Source organism: Dipodomys ordii, unplaced genomic scaffold, assembly GCF_000151885.1.
Source record: "Dipodomys ordii isolate 6190 unplaced genomic scaffold, Dord_2.0 Scaffold152, whole genome shotgun sequence".
NCBI classification, from domain to species: domain Eukaryota; kingdom Metazoa; phylum Chordata; class Mammalia; order Rodentia; family Heteromyidae; genus Dipodomys; species Dipodomys ordii.
This window is the reverse complement of record NW_012267368.1, coordinates 2337232-2359045: the sequence shown is the minus strand read 5'-3', so window position 1 is coordinate 2359045 and position 21814 is coordinate 2337232. Positions and strand designations below refer to the sequence as shown.

The 21814-nt window shown below is 42.0% G+C and overlaps 1 protein-coding gene and 1 pseudogene across 1 annotated transcript in view; one reads left to right on the top strand and one right to left on the bottom strand.

Moving 5' to 3' along the window:
* Positions 1 to 21814, top strand: part of Ube3d (ubiquitin protein ligase E3D) — a 100692-nt gene that overhangs the window by 8723 nt on the left and 70155 nt on the right. The window contains exons 5-8 of the mRNA XM_013032260.1: positions 8490 to 8658; positions 16112 to 16181; positions 20669 to 20738; positions 21616 to 21724. Coding sequence (XP_012887714.1) covers positions 8490 to 8658; positions 16112 to 16181; positions 20669 to 20738; positions 21616 to 21724 — 418 coding nt within the window. The remainder of the gene's footprint in view (positions 1 to 8489; positions 8659 to 16111; positions 16182 to 20668; positions 20739 to 21615; positions 21725 to 21814) is intronic.
* Positions 14645 to 15755, bottom strand: LOC105997733 (annotated as a pseudogene).

The window sequence follows — 21814 nt, the reverse complement described above, 5'->3', positions numbered from 1 at the left end:
GGGTTTGCAGCTGCCATTTCCTAGCAGTGTGACCACGGTCAAGTTTCTTCATACCTCACTGTCCTCCCTGAGAACATGTGGATGATAATAATAACCCTCACCAGCCAGGTTCTCGTCCCTCAGGCCACTGGTGTGATCTGAGGATGTGGTTTGAAGCCAGCCAGGGCAGGATGAGATTCTTGCCTCCAGTTAATCACAAAAAAGCAGGGCACTAGCCCTGAGAAAAAGAATCTCAGAGATAACTCCCAGGCCCTGAATTCAAGCTCCGGGACTGGCATCTATAAGATAAATTAAATATACTAGGTTTAATTAGGTAGATGATGAAGAGAGCGCCATGTGGTATTCAGGCAGGAAAAGAAGTATTTAGACTTGCTGCTCCTCCTCTCCCCCCCCCCCCCCATGGTGGAGAGGCATAGCATGGCTGGGAAGGGGCTAGGTAAGGGAATGTGTGGCCACACACTGGATGCAAATATGACCTCAGGGCCTAGGGTCCTCCCCTGGTCTAATGGGAAGAGGGGGGGGGAGGGGGGAATGTGACCTCCAGGTGTACCAGTTACCTAGGTAATACAGGTATGGAGACTTAGCCAAGAGGAGCGAGAAGCCTACCTCATCTTCCTAGAGTGAACCTTACCACACCAAAAAAATAATAATGATTTTTTTTTTTTTAAAAAAAGCCCTTACCTCACAGAGCTGGGGCTGTGGAGTGAGTCTTTATGGCCTGGCATGGGCCGCCCTCAGTGTGTGCTGGCTACTGTGATCATTGTTATTCTGATCAGATCCGAGTCTCAGGCGCAGTGCCTAGTGAATGGTGTGGGCAATAAATTCCTGCTGGCTTGGGCGTGTTTTTTTTGGCTTTTTTTCTCGCCTGCTTGATGCACTTGGCAGCATCCCCGGGTGGAAGAGGTGAGGTGCATGCGCGGCAGCCTCAGGGTGCTGTGTTCAGTAGGACAGGAGGTGACATCCGGGCAGGGCACCTACAGGTCAGCATGGCTGCCGGGGTCGGGCCGGCTGACAGGCCCACACCACCTGAAAAGGCTGAGAGATCACTATTTGTCTTTCTTAGACTACGTCAGGCTGGTGTCGTTCTCAGAAGTTGCTGGAACACCCCCTCCTTACGCAACACCAGGTGTTCTGAGTTTCTCCGTGTGTTATACTGCCGCCAGATGCAAGGTTGGGTTCCATTTGAGTTTCATCAGCAGTGAGAAGTCTCATCGCTAGTGCTCCTTTTCTAGTGCTCACTTATCTAGGAGCTGAGCCTTCTGTGTGCGGGGTTGAGGACTAGAAGGGTGTGGAGACCACCCTGCTCCGTCTCGGCCTTCACCCCCTAACTCACCATGGAGAGTCCTTGGGCCTGGAGGGCCAGAACAGGGGATGGCCCCCTGTTTTGAACTCGAACTTTACCACTTGATAGCTGAACCTGGCCTCCATCAACTCAGCTGCTTCCATCCAATTTTCCATTTTCCAAACTTGTCACAGGGGCTAAGGAATAGAGCATACGTAACAGTCGGTGCTCAACCAGCTCTATTAAAATTAGATGTATGGTTTCTACTGCACCTGCCCCATTCTTTCTAGTTGTTTCTTAATAAACTAGGAGATCATTTAGGGCTTCCAACATTTATGTTCAAGGACTGTGATTCACATGGACTGTGTGTGTCAAAGAAATGAATCATTGTCTTTCTCTGGGAAGATAAGCCAAAAAAAAAAAAAGTGGACATCACCCTTCCCATAAGCAAACCTTACATGAAAGCCTGTGCTCCACATCTGTGTATGGGGCTGTGTATGGGGGCTTCCCTCCCACCCCCAGCAACACATGAGGTGAGGAACTGAGCCCAGCCTCTCCTGGGTCCCTGTGGGCAGGCACTCTCCCCTGCAGCCCCTCCCCAGCCCTGCTCCACGCTTTCCATTTAATGGTGATCTGTGCTGTTTCCAGTTCTGCAATGATCAGCTCCAGGGTCTTCATACTCTCCCCTCCCTTATCTGATCTAGTAAATGGCATGCTCAACTTTGGTGTCCCTTAAACAAAAAGCAAAACCAAAAAAGCTTGTGCTTGTGGTCATCAAAATCAACTCATTGGCCAGGTGCTGGTGGCTTGCACCTGAAATCCTCACTACTTGGGAAGCTGAGATTGGTAAGATCATGGTGTCAGGCCAGCCTAGGTAATTGGTGAGATTCCCATCTTCACAGTGGGGGAGTATGGATGTGGTGGCTCAAGCCTGTAACCAGATTGGGAGTGCAATCCTATATTAAAAATAACTGCCTAGGCTGGGTGCCAGTGACTCACGCCTGTAATCCTAGCTACTCAGGAAGCTGAGATCTGAGGATTACGGTTCAAAGCCAGCCCAGGCAGGAAACTCCATGAGACCTTTATCTCCAATAAACCACTAGAAAACCAGAAGTGGTACTGTGGCTTAAGCAGTAGAGTGCTCACCTTGAACTGAAGAGCGAGGGACAGCGCCCAGGCCCAGAGTTCAAGCCCCATGACTGACAAAGAAAAAAAAAACACCTAGGCACACAAGTGGTGGAGCACCTGTGTACCAATTGTGAGTGAGTTCTTTCCCTGCCCTGGGCAGCGGAGTGGAGGGAGTGGGGAGTGGGACTTTTGAACCCAAAGCCTGAGCAATGTCCCTGAGCATTCACTTTCTCCTTTCCTCTACCAACCCCCGCCCCCTACTCTCTTGCTCAAGGCCAGCTCTCTGCCATTTGAGCCACAGCACCACTTTTAGCTTTTTGGTCATTTATTGGGATAGTCTCACAGACTTTCCTGCCCAGGCTGGTTTTGAACTGCAGTCTTCATATCTCAGCCTTCTGAGTAGCTAAGATTACAGATGTGAGCCACCAGCAGCCTAGTAATTGTGAGGTTTTGTGTTCAGATACCAATACTATGCCCACCTCCAGTATTCCACCTAATTATCCTGTCTTTTCTAGAAAGGTACCTAGGACTGTTGGTGGGACATTCACAGTAATGGTGTACATCTATTTACTTGCTGGTCTTTTTCTTGAAATAGCTTACTTTAATTACCTACCAATGTCAAATGTCTGATCAGTGAACCTCCTGAAGTTGTGCTTTGGAAGTCTGTGATTCATGGTGTTTTATTTTGGTTAATCCAAAGCTAAAAGGACAGGAAAACACAGGATTAATGGATAGAGAATGGTTTAACCTTATAGGCCTCATTGAGTGCTTCTAATATTTAACATCAGAGCTCGTGGAATTTGCCAGGTACAACAGCCCTTTATTTTTAATGAGGATGTTAAGGAACATTTTCTTATGCGTGTGGTTAAGTATCACCTAAAACATTAAATCTTGCATTTTTAAGGTTATATATTTTAAGTTCTTATATTTCTCAGAAGTTTAGGCTCAAGGTGCATTAAAAAAAATTTATATCAAAGTTTACTATCAACACGGGCTGTTTATCCTAGAGTCTTAGGTTGAGAGAAAAATTAGGTAATCATTCTGTTCCTCTGAGCTCTAACAGGTTTTTATCTAAGCTACCTTGAGGAAAAAAATGGCATCCATTTTATTTTGAAAGTTCCCATGAGAAGCAGATCGTATCAAAGGCCATGTGTCAGGTTTTAGGTAGATAGACTCTCGGTGCTGTGATTAACACATACCTTTTGTTCTTAAAGGTTTTGTGTGCTTTTTCCAAACATCACAAAAATTTCTGCTGTAAAACTCCTTTTATCTTTGCAGTGCTGTTGGAATTTGGCACTTTCTGGCTCCTGATGTCGAATGTAGATGGTTAAGTATGCATTATGGCTTTCATTGTGCCACGGTCAGATCAAGTCTGAAATATCATATTTTGTGTTATGTTCCTTGGGTCCCAGGGCTCTGTGAAAGCCCTTTCTTCTCTTTGATCTCACATGGGATTTTAGCACTGCTCTCTTTTGCATACTGTTGAAGATCTGTTTATTGGTTCTCCATGCAAAATGTTAGGAGACAGAATCTTAATGGTTGGGAGGATCCAGGAGCCCACTTAGGCCTGCCTTTTACTCTAAACTTGCCCTCTTCTCTTGTTAGTAACCACTGAAATCTGACCTGTCATTTCCCTGCTTAAAATCCTCCAGGGCTTTCTACCTCTCAGGAGCTCCACGTCCATCCCCTGGCTGATATGTGACCCCCAAGCCACTGGGCCACCTCTCCCTTCCACCCCACTTCCCCCCTCTGCCCCACCTCCACTACTGCTCTTTTGCGCTGCCAGGGGAGGAGGAACAGGATTCCAGAGGGAAGAGCTGAGTCTTGGAGCAGGGAGACCTGGAAGTTGGCCTGGCATCTCTGATCACCTCTCATTCCCTAACCTTGTATGGATTAGGTAGCACTACTGAGCCTGTGCAGCTGGGAAATGGTAATTCTTAATCTCATGAAGGTGTGAGCATTAAAGGTGTGAGGGTGTGTATAAGGGGCGGGGTGTATGGTGTACCAGAGAAGAGAAACTTTTACCCAAGGCATAAGGCATAGGTGCTGTCCCCAAGTTTTCTGCTCAAGGCTGGTGCTCTACCACTTAAGCCATACCTCCTTTTCTGGCGTTTTGCTGGTTCATTGGAGATAAGAGTCTCATAGACTTTCCTGCCTGGGCTGCTTTGAACTTGGATCCTCAGATCTCCCTAGTAGCTGGGATTTCAGGTGTGAGGCACTGGCTCTTGTGTAACGGGTGAGCCTGTTGGTGCATGCACACTCTCAGGGACACCACAGGCCTCGCCTCGTGATGGCCTGTGAGCAGCATGGCATTCACACGCCTTTTGTAGGGCTCTGCTGAAGTTCATGCCAGTGGCAGCTCACACACTGACCAGTGAGTGGACCCATGTTTGTCCACATAAGCAGTTCCAGGTGTAAACACAAGACCCACAGAGGCTCCTTTAGTCTGCACTCTTCCTAATGATTCTTTGGCAGTGAGCATTTCTAGGGTTTCCCACAAAGGCTCCATTGAGGGAAGCTGAAAGCCTGTCTTCTTCCTCAGATGTTTACAGCTCATTCATAGTTCTTTCCAGTCCACATACAATTTACCAATCAGGGATCCTTTTTTACTGTAAGCCATGTTGCCTAGCAATATATTTGATGCTCAGGATCTTACCTGGTTTCCAGGGTAACAGAGCTAGGCGGTGAAAGCAAAGGTCAGATTCTCAAGCAGCAAGAGGAAAAGGTGGTCAACCCTTCATCCCAGCTAGGGAGGGACCTACAGGCTGTTGTCATTAGAATGTGCTCGTTTACTCCTTCAACAAAGAACTCAGGAGCCGTGTCACTGAGTAGGAACTGAGTTGTGAGATAAACACAGAGCCTGTCTTCATATTTTTTTCTTCCAGGGTGCCCTGAAATCTCCCTGCTGCTTAGAGAATTCCCTTTTTTTTTTCCTATAAAGTTAAGCACAGATGCTTTCTGAAGTTCATATATAACCTCATGTCCTCACACTTGTGTGTTTGATCTTGCTCACAATTTAGAGAAGTAGGTTCTGTAAGAATTCAGGCTATCCCAAGTCCCTGAAAACAAAATACAGGCCTTGTGTTGCATATAGGGATTGGAGAAAAGGGCTCATGTTATCATATGTATTTAACCCCTGTACCTACTGAGTTTAGAATCTCACTTCTGCTATGAGCATTGTGCACGCACATGCGCGTGTGTACTGGGGCTTGAACTCAAGGCCTCACACTCTTTGTTAATGCATTCTGCTTAAAGCTGGCAGGCACTCTACCACTTGAACCACATCTCCACTTCTGGCTTCTTGCTGCTTAATTGGAGAGAAGAGTCTTTTGGCTTTGTCTGCCTTAGCTGTCTTAGAACTGAGATCTTCAGATCTCAGCCTCCTGAGTAGCTGGGATTATAGGCGTGAGCCACCAGCACCAGGTTTATGAGGAACATTCTCTTTTTTTATTATTATTTTTTATTGTGAAAATACTGTACAGAGGGGTTACAATTACATGGGCAAGATAATGAATACATTTCTTATCAAGCATTGTAGCCTCCTCAAATCCCCTCCTCCCCCCACACCCCCTCCCAACCCTCCCCCCCCACCACCAAAGTTGTAAAGTTCGTTTTCAACGTAACGACTGTATGTCTCATTGTTGCAATGAGTCCACCTGTATCCCTATTTAAATGATTTGTTTTTTCCCTTCCCCTCCACAAATTATTACAACATCAAATACAGTGAAAGCAGGGGTTATACTGTGGGGGAGGGACATACAAAGCAACAAAGAAATAATCTTATAAATGTGTTAGAAAAAATCGCATGAAAGAAAAAAAACATTTGAATACATATCTTAGAGTTCATTTCCCTAACATCAACTTAACTGATCTTTTCTGCTTGACTCAGACATATACTAGATATTGCAAATAAGGGAAACCATGGGACCTATGTTTCTTTGGGCTTGGCTTACGTCACTTAATATAGTTTTTTCCAAGTCTTTCCATTTCCTAACAAATGAGGAACATTCTCTTACATGTGGTTTTGTCATTTGCTTATAAGTGTGTATTCTCTACTAAAATCTGAGGATCTAAAGAGACTGTATGTTTCATGTCTTAGGCCATCATAATGCCTGGTTCACAACAGACATGAGGAAACACGAGGAAAGAGCCACTTGTCAGTGTCCTGTGTGCCCAGCCACCTGGCAGATGGCAGTGGGGCAAGCTTTTCCTGGTCTGTATAGTGCACTAGACTCAGCCTTTCTTGTTCTTCACTTGCGCCATCTGGAATTATTAATTAGTTGGTTCCCTCTTTGTTATGAGACCTCTTGTGATAGTCACAGTCTGTCCGTGAACCAAGGAAAAATGGTTAACATCGAGGAATTGTTAAAAAGAGAAATAGAAAATCACATTTGCTGTGAAATGATACAATCACATTTTAAACCAAGACTTCTAATATACCTTGTTTACTAGTGTTTCAGTAGTAGAAGCAGGAGGTATCACTGGCACAGGAGTCAAGACTCCTATCCCCAGTGGTCAGTCGTGTTTAAACAAGGGACCTGTGAAATGGTGAGCACCTCACCTCACCTCAGATTGCTGCCCAAGGTCCTGAGATCCTATCAGCTTATCCCAGAATGAAAGGGGTTGAGTAGAGTCCCTGACCAGTACTCTTCAGGTAGCTCAGCATCTGGAACGATACTGACAGAGAGAGTGTGACTGATATGTCATCATGGAGAAACAGGACTTTGTTGAGGGAAAAAGACTGGTAAAGTGTAAAGGCTGTAGTTCTGGCAAATCACTGTGATTATATAAGATACTGCTGTTAGAGAAAGTTAGGTTAGACAGAAGTAGGAAACATTCAACCTGTCCTGATAACTTTCTGTAAAACCTAAAGTTGTACTAATGTGAAAAGCTCATTAAAATAGAATCATAGAAAAAAATTTACAGAAGAAAGTGTTAGGCAATCCGAACTTTAAAACACCAGAACCAGCCAAGCATTGGTGGCTCATGCCTGTAATTTTAGCTACTCAGGAAGTTGAGATCCAGAGTGTCACAATTTGAGGCCATCCTAGACAGCAAAGTTCTCAAAACTTCATCTCCAAAATAACAAGATGACAAAAAAACGGATTTGGAGGCGTGGCTCAAATGATAGAATACCAGATGAATGAGCAAGCCAGGCTGGCCTACAGCCCTAGGTGTAAAACTTGTACTTCTTCCCCCTCAAAAAAACACCTAAATCAATAATCCTGGAAAGTTTTTTTAAAAATCACAAATGGTAGTAGGATGGATAATTTAATATAGCATATACTTTTGCAAATTAATAATAATATATTAATGCTTCATTGGAAACTAGTCATTGGCCACAATTCACAGAAATGTCATGGTAGTCAATAAATACACTAATGCAATTTCACTAGTAATTTAAACATGGCTAATTGAGAATGTTTTTATACATAACTTGTATATAGATGGAAAAGTGATAGGATTTAATTAAGAAAAGGGTAAGTGGAAGAATTACAGATTAGTGCAGTGTTTTTGCAAAGAAGTCTACTAAATGGGTGTTGGGCTTAAAAAGATTCATATTACTTGTGCTTAGAATTTCACACAAGATTGTTTTTCCCAAGCAATAATCAGATGTGTGCAAACTTTGTATCTCCATTTTCTGTTCCTCATAGCAGTCTACCTGTAAATATCTAACAATGGGGGAATGATCTAGAGAGCTAGGAAGTAGACAATGTAGTCATTAATGGAATATTGGCAGTCATGGTGTAACTAGATAAACACACGAAATACAGTATGCATGTATCCTCTGACCTCAGACTTCGTGTGCATGCATGTATAAATGTTCCTCTTGAAAGAAGGATAAGAAACATGCCATCCATCCTGTGGCAAATTCACTTTTCTTTGGAGGTCAGGATGATTTTGTCTGGGTTGCACCTCTTGATTTTGAACTTACAATGTGAGCACATACTCCTTTCGTTATTGAGAGAAGTTAACCTCAAGAGCGTGTTAGAGCTCCTTCCATCTTGCACATAAGATTTACTTCAGAAGCTGTTCCATTTTGCCTGGTAGAAACCACATCTTCTCTCTTTCTAAGCAGAAGGCTGCTCAGGGTGCTCCCACTGCCCAGCGCCAACTGGGCAGCCCTGGTCGAGGAGTGGTGCTGCCACCCGGACCCGTTCGCCCAGAAGTCTCTTCACCCAGGACACGGTGACTGCTTCGTTGGAGATACCTTCTATTTGGTGAACTTAAGAAGCCAACCGTGTCAGGTAAAATCTGAGGCCGTGTAGATTATATGCCCTCCTTTTTGTTTCTGGAATTATTTTAATATTGATTGGTACTTCCCCATAGACCCAAGTTTTCTGCTTCCCAGAGGAGGGCTGAGAGGGAAAGGGCCAGGGAGGGGATCAGGGAGTTCTCTATGTAAGAGAGCAAGGAGTGAGTCCCCGAAGTCAGTGGCTTGGCTTACAGGGTTCCTCTTTGACAGTCCTGTTGGCTTCTTGGCTGTTTTGGCATCTTGGTTTTGTCACACCTGCCTCCTCTGAAGGGGATGGGCGTCTGTCCCTGTGGGGCTCTGCTCCAGTGTTTATGGACCCTTAAAGATGTCCCCAGAGGAGGAAGTGGCACCTGCCCCGCATGGCAGTCCTTCCCTGTGCTGCCCACATGGTTCTAAATCTCCCTCAAAACTGTGTGCGTGCCAGCCTCAAAACTCTAAGAGAACATGCTCTTCTACTTAGGGTGCTCACTTTACAGTTAGGACCAGGTGTTCTGTGCCTGCCTGTAGTCTAGAGTTCAGTGTTCTAAGGTGGAACAAAGGGTGAACAAATACAATAGTGGTACCTACTAGACATTGTGGAAAATGAATTGTATATCTTATGGGTGTGGATGGGAGAGAGCGAGGAAAGGGGAGATGTCATTCAAAAAGAATTGCACTCATTACCGGATTCATGTACCTGTAACCCTCTGTATATTTACAATAACAATAAAATAAAATAAAAGAAAGATGCTGCCAGGTACCAGTAGCTTGGGCCAATAATCCTAGCTACTTAGGAGGCTGAGAACTGAGGATTGCAGTTCAAAGCCATCCTAGGCAGCAAAGTTCATGAGACTCTTATCTCCAATGAACCACACACAAAAAAAGCCAGAAGTAGAGGGGTGGCTCCAGTGGTAGAACACCAGTCTTCAGCAAAAAAGCTCAAGGATGGCACCCAGCCCTTGAGTTCAAGGCCCAGGATTGTCACACACATACACGCATGCACTCGTGCACATATACACACTGGCAGATACTGCCAAGGGAACAGACAAAGAGGGTAGAAACGGCACTGAGCTTCCAGGTGTACCATTTGAGACACACCTCTACTTGTGGCTTTTTGCTGATTAATTGGAGATAAGGGTCTCTTGGACTTTTTCATCTGGGCTGACTTCAGACCCCAATCCTCACATCTCAGCCTCCTGAGTAGCTAAGAATAAAGATATGAGCCATTTAACAACACATTCTGATGGTGTAAAGGAGAAAGATTGAGTAAGGGAAGCTGTGTCTCCTTGTTTAGAAATAATCTTCACTCAAAGAACTTTATCAGTTATACGTGGCCATTCTTAAGAACTGTACCCTGTAAGCAGCAGTCTTTTATTTCTTATTCGAAAGGAAGATCTTTCCTATTTAGACATTGTAGTCTTGTCTATCAAGGAGACTGTGGGAAATGGCTATCAGGAGAGGTGGTTTGACAAGATTGTTTTCACATTGGTCTAGCTGGAAGTTGTACTTTAATTGCGTGTTGTAGCAGTTGAAAGAGTCTGTCTGAGACCAAAATAGCAACAGAAATTCGGAGAGACTGCCTAACCACTGCCCTGTTGGCTCCAGAGGCTCCTCTGCTCTTCCGTGCTATTGAAAACCAATTTCTCCTATCACCTAGTCTAGCCATCTAGCAGGAGTCTGAAATGTCACTTGGTGACCCAGCTTCATAATGGTATCTCTTGGGAAGTGTGTGTGTGTGTGTGTGTGTGTGTGAGAGAGAGAGACATCAGGTGTCCTTAAAAATTGAAACAACACAAAGGAAAAGAAAAAGAAAGGACAGGAGAGGATTCCTCATCTCTTGAGAAGCACTGGCAGGTCCTAGATATATTGATTTAATTAGTTCCCAACAATGTCTATCTTTGAGGTCTGCTCCTAGTTCCCATACTGGTAGGGGGCTTCATTATACAACTTGCTTTTATTACTTCCTTGCAGCTCAGGTCAAGAAAAATGCATTACAAAGCAGAGCTGCTCTTTAAGTAAAATTAATGTGCTAAAGTGTGTTAATTAAAAAGATCTGATTTTAAAAGCAGCACAGAGAGAACCTGGCACTGTCTCATTCATCTTCATTCCTCGTAGAATTTGGAGTGTTTTACTTGTGCCTCTAGTGGCAGTTTGTATTTTTTGTTTTCAAAAGATGTCTGCTAAAGAATTCTCTAGTTTGGTGACTTGTTTGCTATCTCTTGTATGATGTGTGTGTGTGTGTGTGTGTGTGCGTGTGCCTACCAAGATACTAAAAAGTGTGCATGTTATAACAGGATGATAAAGATGCACCTCATCCTTTTACAAGATTCATAATTCTATTTAAGTCCTAGAAACAGGACCAAGGTGCAATCTCAGGAATGTTTTGATTTGCATTTCCTCTATGGCCAGAGATGTTGAGCATTTCTTCACGAGTCTGTTGGCCATGTCTGTGACTACTACGAAGTCTGTCTTTAAGTCATTTATTAATTTAGTTGTTGTTTCTTTGAAGGTTCCATTTTTGAGAATTTAATTTTTTTGAGCTCTAAGTATATTCTGGATATTAGGTCCTTGTCTGTTTCACCTCACCCCAGTTAGAATGGCACCTATCAAACAAACAACAAATGTTTATGGGATGCAGTTAAAAGGGAACTCTAATACAGTTGGTGGGAATATAAGCTTGTTCAACCACTCTGGAAATCCATATGGAGGTTACTTTAAAAAAAAAAATTAAACGTAGAACTACCCTATAACCCAGAAATCCCACACCTGGGCATTTACCCAAAAGAATACAAACCAGCACAACCACGTTCATTATTCACCATAACTGAATAGAATCTTTCCAGATGCCTCTCAGTAGACTAATGGATCAGAAAATTGTGGTATATATACACAGTGGAATTTTACTCATCTGCTAGAATGATACTGAACCATTTGTAAGGAAATGGAAAGACTTGGAAAAAAATTACATTTAAGTGACGTAAGCCAGACACAGAGACACAAAGATTGCATTGTTTCCTTCATTTGTGGTAGCTAACATGTGCCTATAAGTGTATAGGTAATCATGTTGGGCAGTATGCAAGTGTTTACAAATGAATTAACTGAAGTGTAATAGGCTCTCTGGAGAGCTCAAACAGTATAATCTTTTAGAAAGATGAGTTCAAAGTCCAACAAAATCATACCAGGAAATGTGTATTTGCAGGAGGGTACGTGGGGCCAAGTGGAGAAAGGCAGAGAAATGAAGAGGGTGATGGGGGTAGATTGCAGTCAATAATTTATTGTATATACCACAAAGTTAAGAGAAGTAGGGAAAGGGTGGATTGAAGGCGGGGGTGAGGATATTGAAGGGGGTGACACTGATCAAGATGCATTGTATTCATAGACTGTTTTATTGTAAACCACCTCCTCTGTACAACTACTTAAAGATAATAAAACAACTTTAGTAAAAGAGAGTATGAGCAAGGCATGGTAGCTTGTGCCCTGCACTGGAGAGGTTGAAAGAGACGGAGTCTAGGAGGTAGAGGTCAAGTTCAGGGTCAGCCTGGGATACCTAGGGAGACCCCAGGCTTGCTGCCTGCTGCCTGCTATGGGCATGTGATAGGTACTAGAGTATCAGTGCAGCAGCCAGAGATGGCGTGGTGTGTGGACTGCACCAAGCATGTGCTGGGTAAGAGACTGGGCCAGGTATGAACAGACCTATCAATAGAAAGATGACAGAAATCCTGCAGCTACACAAGGGAAAATAGGGTGGGGTTTTTATCTGACTGGAGATTTCTTCCAGAGATCTTATGTGAGGAAGAGACATGAGGATGCTTTTCTGCATTTTTACTGATAGTAAGAGTTTGAGGCTGGATGAAAGAGTGAGTCTTCAAGGCATGGAAACAGCTCAGTGAAACCCTCTCCCCTTTCTGTTCAGATAATACATGCTAGTAAAAATGGGAACGAAAGAGTGAGTCAGGGGCTGGGAAGGTGGCTCAGTGGTAGAGCACTTGCCTTGCATACCTGAGGCCCTGGGTTTGATTCCTCAGCACCACATAAGCAAAAAGAAAAAAGCCGGAAGTGGCGCTGTGGCTCAAGGGGTAGAACACTAGCCTTGAGCTGAAGAGCTGAGGGACAGCACCCAGGCCCAGAGTTCAGGCCCCACGACCAGACTGCCCCCCAAAAAAAGAAAGAGTGAGTCATAGAAGACCCCAACATAAGTTGTGGAGTTGCTTTTGACTATGATATCTTTAGTAAAAAATGAAATTTTTACATGAAGATCTGATCATACACAAACACAACACAAAAGTTTCTTGAAGCAATTGGCCAGATATTTTATTATATATGTGTGTGTGTGTGTGTGTATATATATGTATATATATATATTAATGTAGGCTATCACCCAGTGGATTTATTCTGTGAATTGTTTCTCCATCATTACGGAACCTGTAATTTGTAAAACCCTTAGCACAAGCTGTAGAATATGAGAGTTCTATATTCAAACATCACCTCTGGCCATTATTAGCGGCTTCTTGTTAATGGAATTCAGTTTGCTTCATATGTAACCTTTTCCCAAATAGTTTGTCAGCACCAAGGGAAGTACTTGAACTTGCACTGAACGGTTAAAACTTTTTCCGTAGACGAATATATGTGGTAACCACACCAGAAAGACATTACCTTCCTAACTTTGCTCTGTCTTTTTTTCTGCCATTTTTTCCTTCAAGTGTCCAGGGTTATAGAACTCCTTTTCCACTGGTTTCCCTCTCCTCATTTTTGGGCAGTACTAGGGTTTGAACCCAGGACTTTGCCCATGTCTCCAACTCTGCTTTTTTTTTTCTTTTTTCTAATTATTTTATAGCAAAATTTTCTTCTCTAGCTGGCCTCAAACTCTGATCCTCCAAATTTCATTCTCTTGATTAACTAGGATTATGAATGTGAGCCACTGGCATCTGACCCTTTATTATTGCTATCATTTTTATTATTAATTAGGTTATGTCAGTGATATGAGGGGTTCCTTGTTACGTTTCCACATGTTTATACTCCAATCGCTCTCGCCCCTTCTTTCACTCTTTTCCCTTACCGGCTTACCCAATTTCACCAGGTTTCACTGTTTGGCTTTCATAGATCTATTTTGACCATTTTCACACACCTTGTTAGGCCAGCCCCTCCCACTAGTCTCCCCCGCTCAATTCCTCCTGCTTGCTGATGTCGAGGTATGTCTTGGGTTATAGAATATTACATGGCTTTAACAAACTCATTACCATGGACGTGAGAAAGAGCCGCCATTGTTTACCTATTAGTCATTTTTTTCCTGTTTTTCTTTTTCTTTTCAGTTTATTGGGCATGTAGCTAATTTGGTTTTTGTTTTTGTGTTTTTGGGTTTTTTTGTTTTTGGGTCTGGTCGTGGGGCCTGAACTCTGGGCCTGGGCGCTGTCCCTCAGCTCTTGAGCTCAAGGCTAGCGCTCTACCACTTGAGCTACAATGCCACTTCCGGCTTTTTCCTTTTTGCTTATGTGGTGCTGAGGAAACGAACCCAGGGCCTCATGCATGCAAGGCAAGTGCTCTACCACTGAGCCACCTTCCCAGCCCCATGGCTCATTTTTATTATAGAAAAATATGTACATGTAAGTAAAAAGACCATGTCACTTGGTCCTACCATTCACAGGTAACCAGTTTACTTTGTGTATCTTTCTAGATTTATTTCTATGACCATATACATAGGTGAATATGTTTAAAAAATGAAAACGCCATACCATGAGTACCATCCATAATGATATCCTGATGTTCATTGAGACATTATTTGGTGTCTGTGTAGTCCATGATAACAGTTTCCTTCCACTGTGGACATGGAAACCGACTTTAAAACTTACTTTTAATTCCCTGTCACTGAGCAGTCTTGTACTAACACATAGAACAATGTTGTAAATAATGCCTCGAGTAGCATTTTTGTGGCTCCATCTCTGGAACAAGAGATAAAAGTCCTTGAGCTGGAATTGGGAGGTGAGAAGACATAAGGCTTATCTTCACGGTGTGTCTGTTATGTCCTGCTCCCACACAAATCCCTCTGTGTAGCCAGTGCCCGGGCCAAGTTCTCAGTACAGGTGAACACAGCCAGGAGACCCCAGTCAGTGCTCTTCCTCTGTCTCTGCCTTCAGGCCGTTCAGCAGCTGTGGCTTGACCTGGAATTCAAATATTGTTTTGGCACCGCAGGGGCAATTTGGAATATCCTTTTCTTGTGGTATATTTTCACCAGAAATCCAGACAAGCTCAATCAATACCTGTGCCATAGAATCTGCTCTGGTTCAAGGTCTATCTGAGTTGTAAACTTCGGAAAAATGATTTTTCCCTAGATTCATGCTTTGCCATAGAATCTGTTTCTTCCTCAAGTGCTTCACGCATACTCCCGATAATCTCAGACATGTTCCTTCTCCACAGCTTCAGGCACAATCTCATCTTCTGTTCCTATTACAATTTCCTATTCTGGAAAAAGGATGTTATGGTCTGGAACTGTATGGTCCCAGTTATCCAGCTGTGTACAAGCCTGCTTACGTCTTAGTCTCCAGCCTCGTGTGGATACCCCTGACTGTAGGAATGTGCCTGGCGGCCTCTTGAACATGTTTTAGGACCCAGACAGCCCAGACCCTGCAGAGATGAGCTCCAGACTTAAGTTGGAGATGCAGAAATTCTCTTGCTGCTGAGGAAGGGGTCTCAGAAGGTGGCTGCTATGAAAAAAGCCAGCAGCCGGCCGGGGACAGGACAGAGCTTGGGGTTCTGGCTATCCTGCCATGCCTAGCACCCTGGCTGCCCCCTGACCTTGCTGGGGAGCAGCCCTGCAGGCTGACAAAGCCTCCTCCACAAAGCCCACCTCCTCCTCCACAAAGCCCAGCTCCACCCTCCTGAGCTGGGAAGCAGCTACCTTTCCCTAAGTTTTGAAGCCTAAGAATGTTTGAGGAATTTGTTCACAACATGACCCAACTTTCCATTTCCAGTGCATATCTTAAATGGAAAGAAATAGATTTACATGAACAAGTTTGATATTTTTAACTTCTGAATTATGACTGGCTGTGAGTTATTGGTTACTTTTATGTAAGTAACACTGGCCAGGGAATCAGAATAATATGAGCTCCAGTTCATATTCTCCAGGTCATATTCTCGTGTGTTCTGTACATACAAACCAGTTTCAAATTATAAGGCTATTTGAAAGTACTTGAGCATTGCATACTGCTTCTTGTTTGAATTATTTGGAAACATTTGGATTATCAAAAGTATCTAGGTTTGGAAAAGCCAATCTGCATTATTCTCCCTAAAAAAGAAATGATTTCTGTGCATGTGAATTATATATGCAAAACTAATTGCATTCCCAGTATTTAGTAGAGGGCAGAATGAAATGTAAAGTTCAATGTATCCTCTGGAGACTATGTTAAAATTATATATTCCTTTTAAGAAAAGCTGAATGACATTTAAATGACATTTTTTTTTCTGTTCTACAGGACCCAAAAGCAAATACCAAAGTAATTTGTAAGCGTTGCAAGGTAACGCTGGGAGAGACTATGTCACCAGGTAAGAACAATTTTATAACAAAAAGCTAAAAGGATTTCCTTCCTATTCTAAAGCCAGAATGAGATTTTAGTAGTATAGGAAGGGTGTAATATTAATATGTTTCATAGAATCAGTGCTTTTAGAGATAGAAATCTATTAGCCTCATACAATATTTAAAAGTTTGTCTATTTTGACCTTTTTAATGAAAGAGTACTTAGGGTTTGTTTTTTCTTCCATTGTGGGATTTGAACTCAGGACCTGAGCACTGTCCCTGAACTTTCAGGTAGGGTTAGCACCCTACCACTTTGAGCCACAGTTCCACTTCCAGTTTTTAAATGGCTAATTGGAGATAAGTCTCATGGACTTTCCTTCCCCAGGCAGGCTTCAAACCCAGATCCTCAGATCTCAGCCTCTTGAACAGCTAGGATTACAGGGGTGAGCCACCAGTATAGGAAGTAGGCTCAGAGTAGAGAGTTTTAAGCAGTGAGAAGTCAGGTCATTTCCAGTGTTTTATATTCTCTTTCTAGTGAAAAGCAATAGCATAAAATTTATACTTGAGTCCATCTTAAAGAATCTGCAAGTTTTTTCTCTTAGTACAACTCTTCAGTCAGAAGAATTGGGTGCCCACAGGTAGAAAACCTGCTTTTCTGGGCTATCGTTCACCACTTGCTGTACTTTGGGACTGGAGGTAGGAGAGGACTTGTTGAAATGGAAGAAAAACATATTCTGAGTTTTGTATTTGGTTCCTTACTCTTTTTCCTAATGGTGTTAATCATCCTTTCTGTGAAGTGTATGCCATACTGCTTTTATAATAATGAAAATCCTAATAATTAAAATGCTGTTTAAAGATACGGTTTAAAATGTTTAGAGTGCTACAACATGCTGTGTTTGCTTAGTGGGTAATGAGTAATTGTTTTTAATATAATTAATTAAAGAGACTTTAAATGAAACGCTGTACTTAAGGCAGTGGTGGGTTTTTTTTGTTTTTTTGTTTTTTGGTTTTAAACCATCAGAATCTGACAGGTTGCATGCTCTGAATGAGTTGTAAAGCATGGTTGTCTCAGTGTTCTTTTAGATTTTTATTATTAAGTAGTTGCAAAGAGGTTACAATTCCATATGTCAGGATATGAGTTCAGTGTCATTTTTTGAGACTAAAAAGAAGCCTCTTACGAGTCTGGGCACTGGTGGCTCATGCCTGTAATCATATCTACTCAAGGAGGTTGAGATCTGAGGACTGCAGTTTGAAGCCAGCCTGAGCAGACATATAAAAGACTCTAATCTCCAGTTAACTAGCAAAATTCTGGAAGTGGAGGGGTGGCTCAAGTGGTTGGGCACCAGCCTTGAGTAAAAAAAGCCAGGTGAGAGCGTGAGGAGAGGCTTAACTACTGCCGGCCTCCTGGAGGTGAATCTCTCCATCTCCCAAATCTCAGTAGGCTTAAGAGAGAGAGGGAAAATAAAAAGTAAGGATAGTTCAATAAAGAGTTATCACTAATAGTGCGTTAGCATTCTTTAATGGTCCTCTAAAGATGCTTAACTAGTAATAATGCCAAACTCCTTCCCTGGTGCTCCATGAGAGGCGGGTCCTTCTCCTGGGAAAGGGGGACATGATACCACTCCCAAAGGCCACCACCCACTTCAGCCAGGCCCCACTTCCTAATGTTTCTAGAATCCTCTGTAATAATGCCACCAGCTAGGGCCCAAGTCCTCTTCCACAATGAGCCTGGGAGGGACACTGCCTATTCAAACCCTAATGACATTGTTCACAAGCGCTAACAGAAGGCAGGCAGTGGAAACAGAATTGTCACGCATAAACTGTAAAACAACCATGCTCAGTATATTTAACAGTGCAAAAGCCAGATCTGAAGATGACTGAACAAAAAAGAAAACTATAATGGTATATTGGGAAAAGAGTCGCAAAAGAATTTCTAGAAGAGTCCCTTATTATCATTGGAATAAAGATACATCCAGAGAGTGGTTGATAACTGATTAGATACAGCCTGAAAGAATTCACTAAGGGAAGAAATTGAGAAATCTTTAATGCAGCCCAGAGACAAAAAGATAACAAATACAGATAAAATGAAAAACATGGAATATAGAATGTAGAATGAAACCATCTGACATACATTTTTTAAATTAGACTTCCAAAAAGAAAATAAGAAAAAAGAATGGAGTGGGCAGTATGTGAACAAGAAGTTGTTGAGAATTTTATAAACATAATGCACAACAACACTTCAGTACAGATCCAAGAGGCACAATGAATTCCAGTTCATTGAACCCAAGCAAGACAAATTCAAAGCAAGCCGTACCTAGACATGTCAATGTAGAACTGCAGGATGAAAAGCAAGGGAAAGCCTTCATAGCATTCTAGGAAAAAAAAAAACAACAAAAAAACCCCCACCAGTCCCTTTCACAGGAGCAGTGGTAATGGAAATGTGAAGACAGTATGATGATACTGCCTCTGGGAACAAAGAAAGAACTGTTAGCACTAGCTCTTCATCCCCACTGAAAATATCCTCCAGAGAGGCAGAGATAAATGTATGTTCTAGCAAATAACTGTAATAATTCACTCTGCTTTCTTATTAAGAGAAATTCCACTTGTACTCAAGTAGAAGAAAATGACCCCAGAAAGTTCAAGAAACATGAAAGACTGATCAAGTAGGACCATGTGGATGATTTCAAGTAAATATTAATTGTATAAAAACCACCATAGTTCAAATGGGATTGAAATTATAGAATTAAATTATAGATTAACAACATGTGACATCAAAAGGTCATTTTGTAATGTTAACAGGTTCAATTTTACATCTACTGATGTCACTTCAAAATAGCAAAAATTGGCAGAACTTAAAGGACAAATAAGGGCTGGGCACCAGTAGCTCACTCCTGTAATCCTAGCTACTCAGGAGGTTGAGAGCTGAGGATCGAATTTCAAAGCCAGCCTGGGGAAGGAAACTCTTTATGTTCAATAAACCCCCAGAAAACTGGAAGTGGCGCTGTAGCTCAAATGGTAGAGTGCTCGCCTTGAGCTGAAGAGCTGAGGGACAGTGCCCAGGCTCAGAGTTCAAGCCCCAGGACCGACAAAAAAAAAAAAAAAAGGACAACTAAGTACATTTCTACATAGTCATGTATTAAGCTTTTTATTTATTATATTTTTTACAAATATTTTTTATTGTAAAGATACTATACAGAGGGGTTACAGTTACATGAGTAACATAATGAGGATATTTGCTATCAAGAATTGTTACCCCCCTCCTTTGTTTTTCCCCTACTATCCTGATTTTATTTTTTGTCCTTTTTGTATATTATATTGAGGAACTTGAAAAAAATCTACCTGGCTTATTAAATAATTATTTGGTAACATCATTTGTAAGATAATCCATTTTCATTGTTTATGGTTTTAATTTGGCCTTTCTAAACTGTCAAACATGCATGGTATTCTGTTGTTGAAATACCTCATTATTTAATCCAGCTTCAATTTTTTAATCTGTTTTGAGTATTTTTCTACTAATGTTATGACCATATTTATAGGCATTCTGTCTATGTTTTATGAGTATTCAAGATAAATTATTCAGAATTTAAAGTATCAAAATATGTATACAACATTAATGCTTTGCCAGGTGATTGCCTAGAAACCTTACCATTTACAGTTCCAAACGCTGTATGTGATTATGTCTATCTGTTTTTGCAAGCCTATCCAATGGTTACGGCTGGCACTTATGACTTGAGCCGTACTTCTACTTCCAGCTTCTGGCTGGTTAACTGGAGATAAGAGTATCACAGATTTTCTGTTCCTGACTTCTAAACATAGTCCTCAGATCTCAGCCTCCTGAGAAGCTAGGATTGCAGGTATAAGCTGCCCACTGCACTGGTGGTTTCCACCTGTGATCTTAATTATTCAAGAGGCTGAGATCTGAGGATCCCAGTTCAAAGCCAGCTCAGGCAGGAAGGCTGTGAGATTCCCTATTTTCAACAAACTACTCCAAAAAAGCTGGTGGTAGAGTTGTGGTTCAAGTGGCAGTGTGCTAGCCTTGAGCAAGAAGAAGCTCAGGGATAGCACCCAGGCCCTGAATTCAAGCCTCAGGACCAGCACACTCACAAAAAAGTTGATTTGGATTTGTATTTCCTTTGTTCTAATGAAATTAAGCACTTAAAATAAATTTTTAAACAATCCAACATAGTTGTTACTTAAGTAACCAGAAAAACAGATTTGGTGACCATTGTATGGTAATTTTAATAGCCTTCCACTTGTGGGCAGAATCTGATTCTATGGATCTACAAGCTTTTCTAAACAAATCGCCTATGGTTGATAGCCTTGGAAGTAACCTCTACTAGTTACCTTCATGTCTTTGTAACTAAATTGTTTGGGGGAAATGTTTGCTAAATACTATTTGACCAGTATATTGAGTTTTCACTTAGGAAAAGTAGTTTGGTATGTCATAATTGAGGCTAATCTTCACATAATAAAATATTGGCGTATTGGGAACATTTAAAATTTCTTCTGTTTCTAGAAACCACCAAGTTTTATATGACCGAGATAATTATTCAGCCATCTGAGAGAAGTTTTCCCGTCATACCAAGGTACAAATAGCAAATTGATTTCATTTCCTGACTTGAGTGGGGGGATGATGGGAGGCGTGACATCCATCAAGATGCGGTACTTACCACTGAGCTCTGCACAACTGAAGATAATAAAAGTAATTTCAGAAAACTTCAAATGTGGGAAACTGTAGGTATAACTAGCTACTCATTTTTATTCCTAACTCTTTTGTATCTAGAGAGGTGGGAGAAAAAAGCCTTTGAGAAAGATTGCTAGTTAAACCACATATGTAAATGATGTAGGATTTCTTTATTTTGATATAGACAACTGTATTCATAGAAATGTAATCCTTATATGTGCGAGTTATTGTAGCCTAACTCAATAAGTGCTTGAAAAATTACATCTATTTTTATGTTAACATGTTTAAGAATTTTAAACAGAGGTCAGTTACAAATAATGACTCCTATATTTATAATAAAATTCTACTAAATATTTATACTAAGGTTTCTTCTAATCATTTTTATTTGCAAACAGAAGTTTACTCTAATGAGTATTTATTGAAAACAATATTGTGGTTGAACCTGTTCTACTTGGGAGGAGATTTCTTGCGTTTTTCAGTGTCTCTGTGATTCATGTTCAGTATGTCACAGAACAGATGAAATAGTGATGTGCCCAGCCTGGCCGTCTTTAAATTCAGTAGGGGGAATTGTTTGATTTGGGGTGGAAAATACATTAATACCCACAGAACAGGTTTTACAACTTCCTGAAATCCATATTAGGGAAGATGGTAAGGAATGGTCAGCAGACAAAAACATGTGGTCTCTGCCTGTGGGTGCCCTGGGAGTATTTTTTGTTTCTGCTGCAAGTTAGGTGATTATGGGAGGCACAGGATGAAAAAACTGCCCTCTCTCCCAACAGGTCTGAGTTTGTCCAGAGCATTGTTGGCCAGCGTCTAGGGGAGCTGGCCTCCGCCCGGAGCACATTCAGATTCCTGATTCAAGGTCAGGATGGCAGAGTGTTTATCCTGGTAAGAAATTATTCCATTTGCTAATTTCTTTCTTCTTCTTTCTTCTTTTTCCTCCCTCCTCCTCCTCCTCCTCCTCCTCCTCCTCCTCCT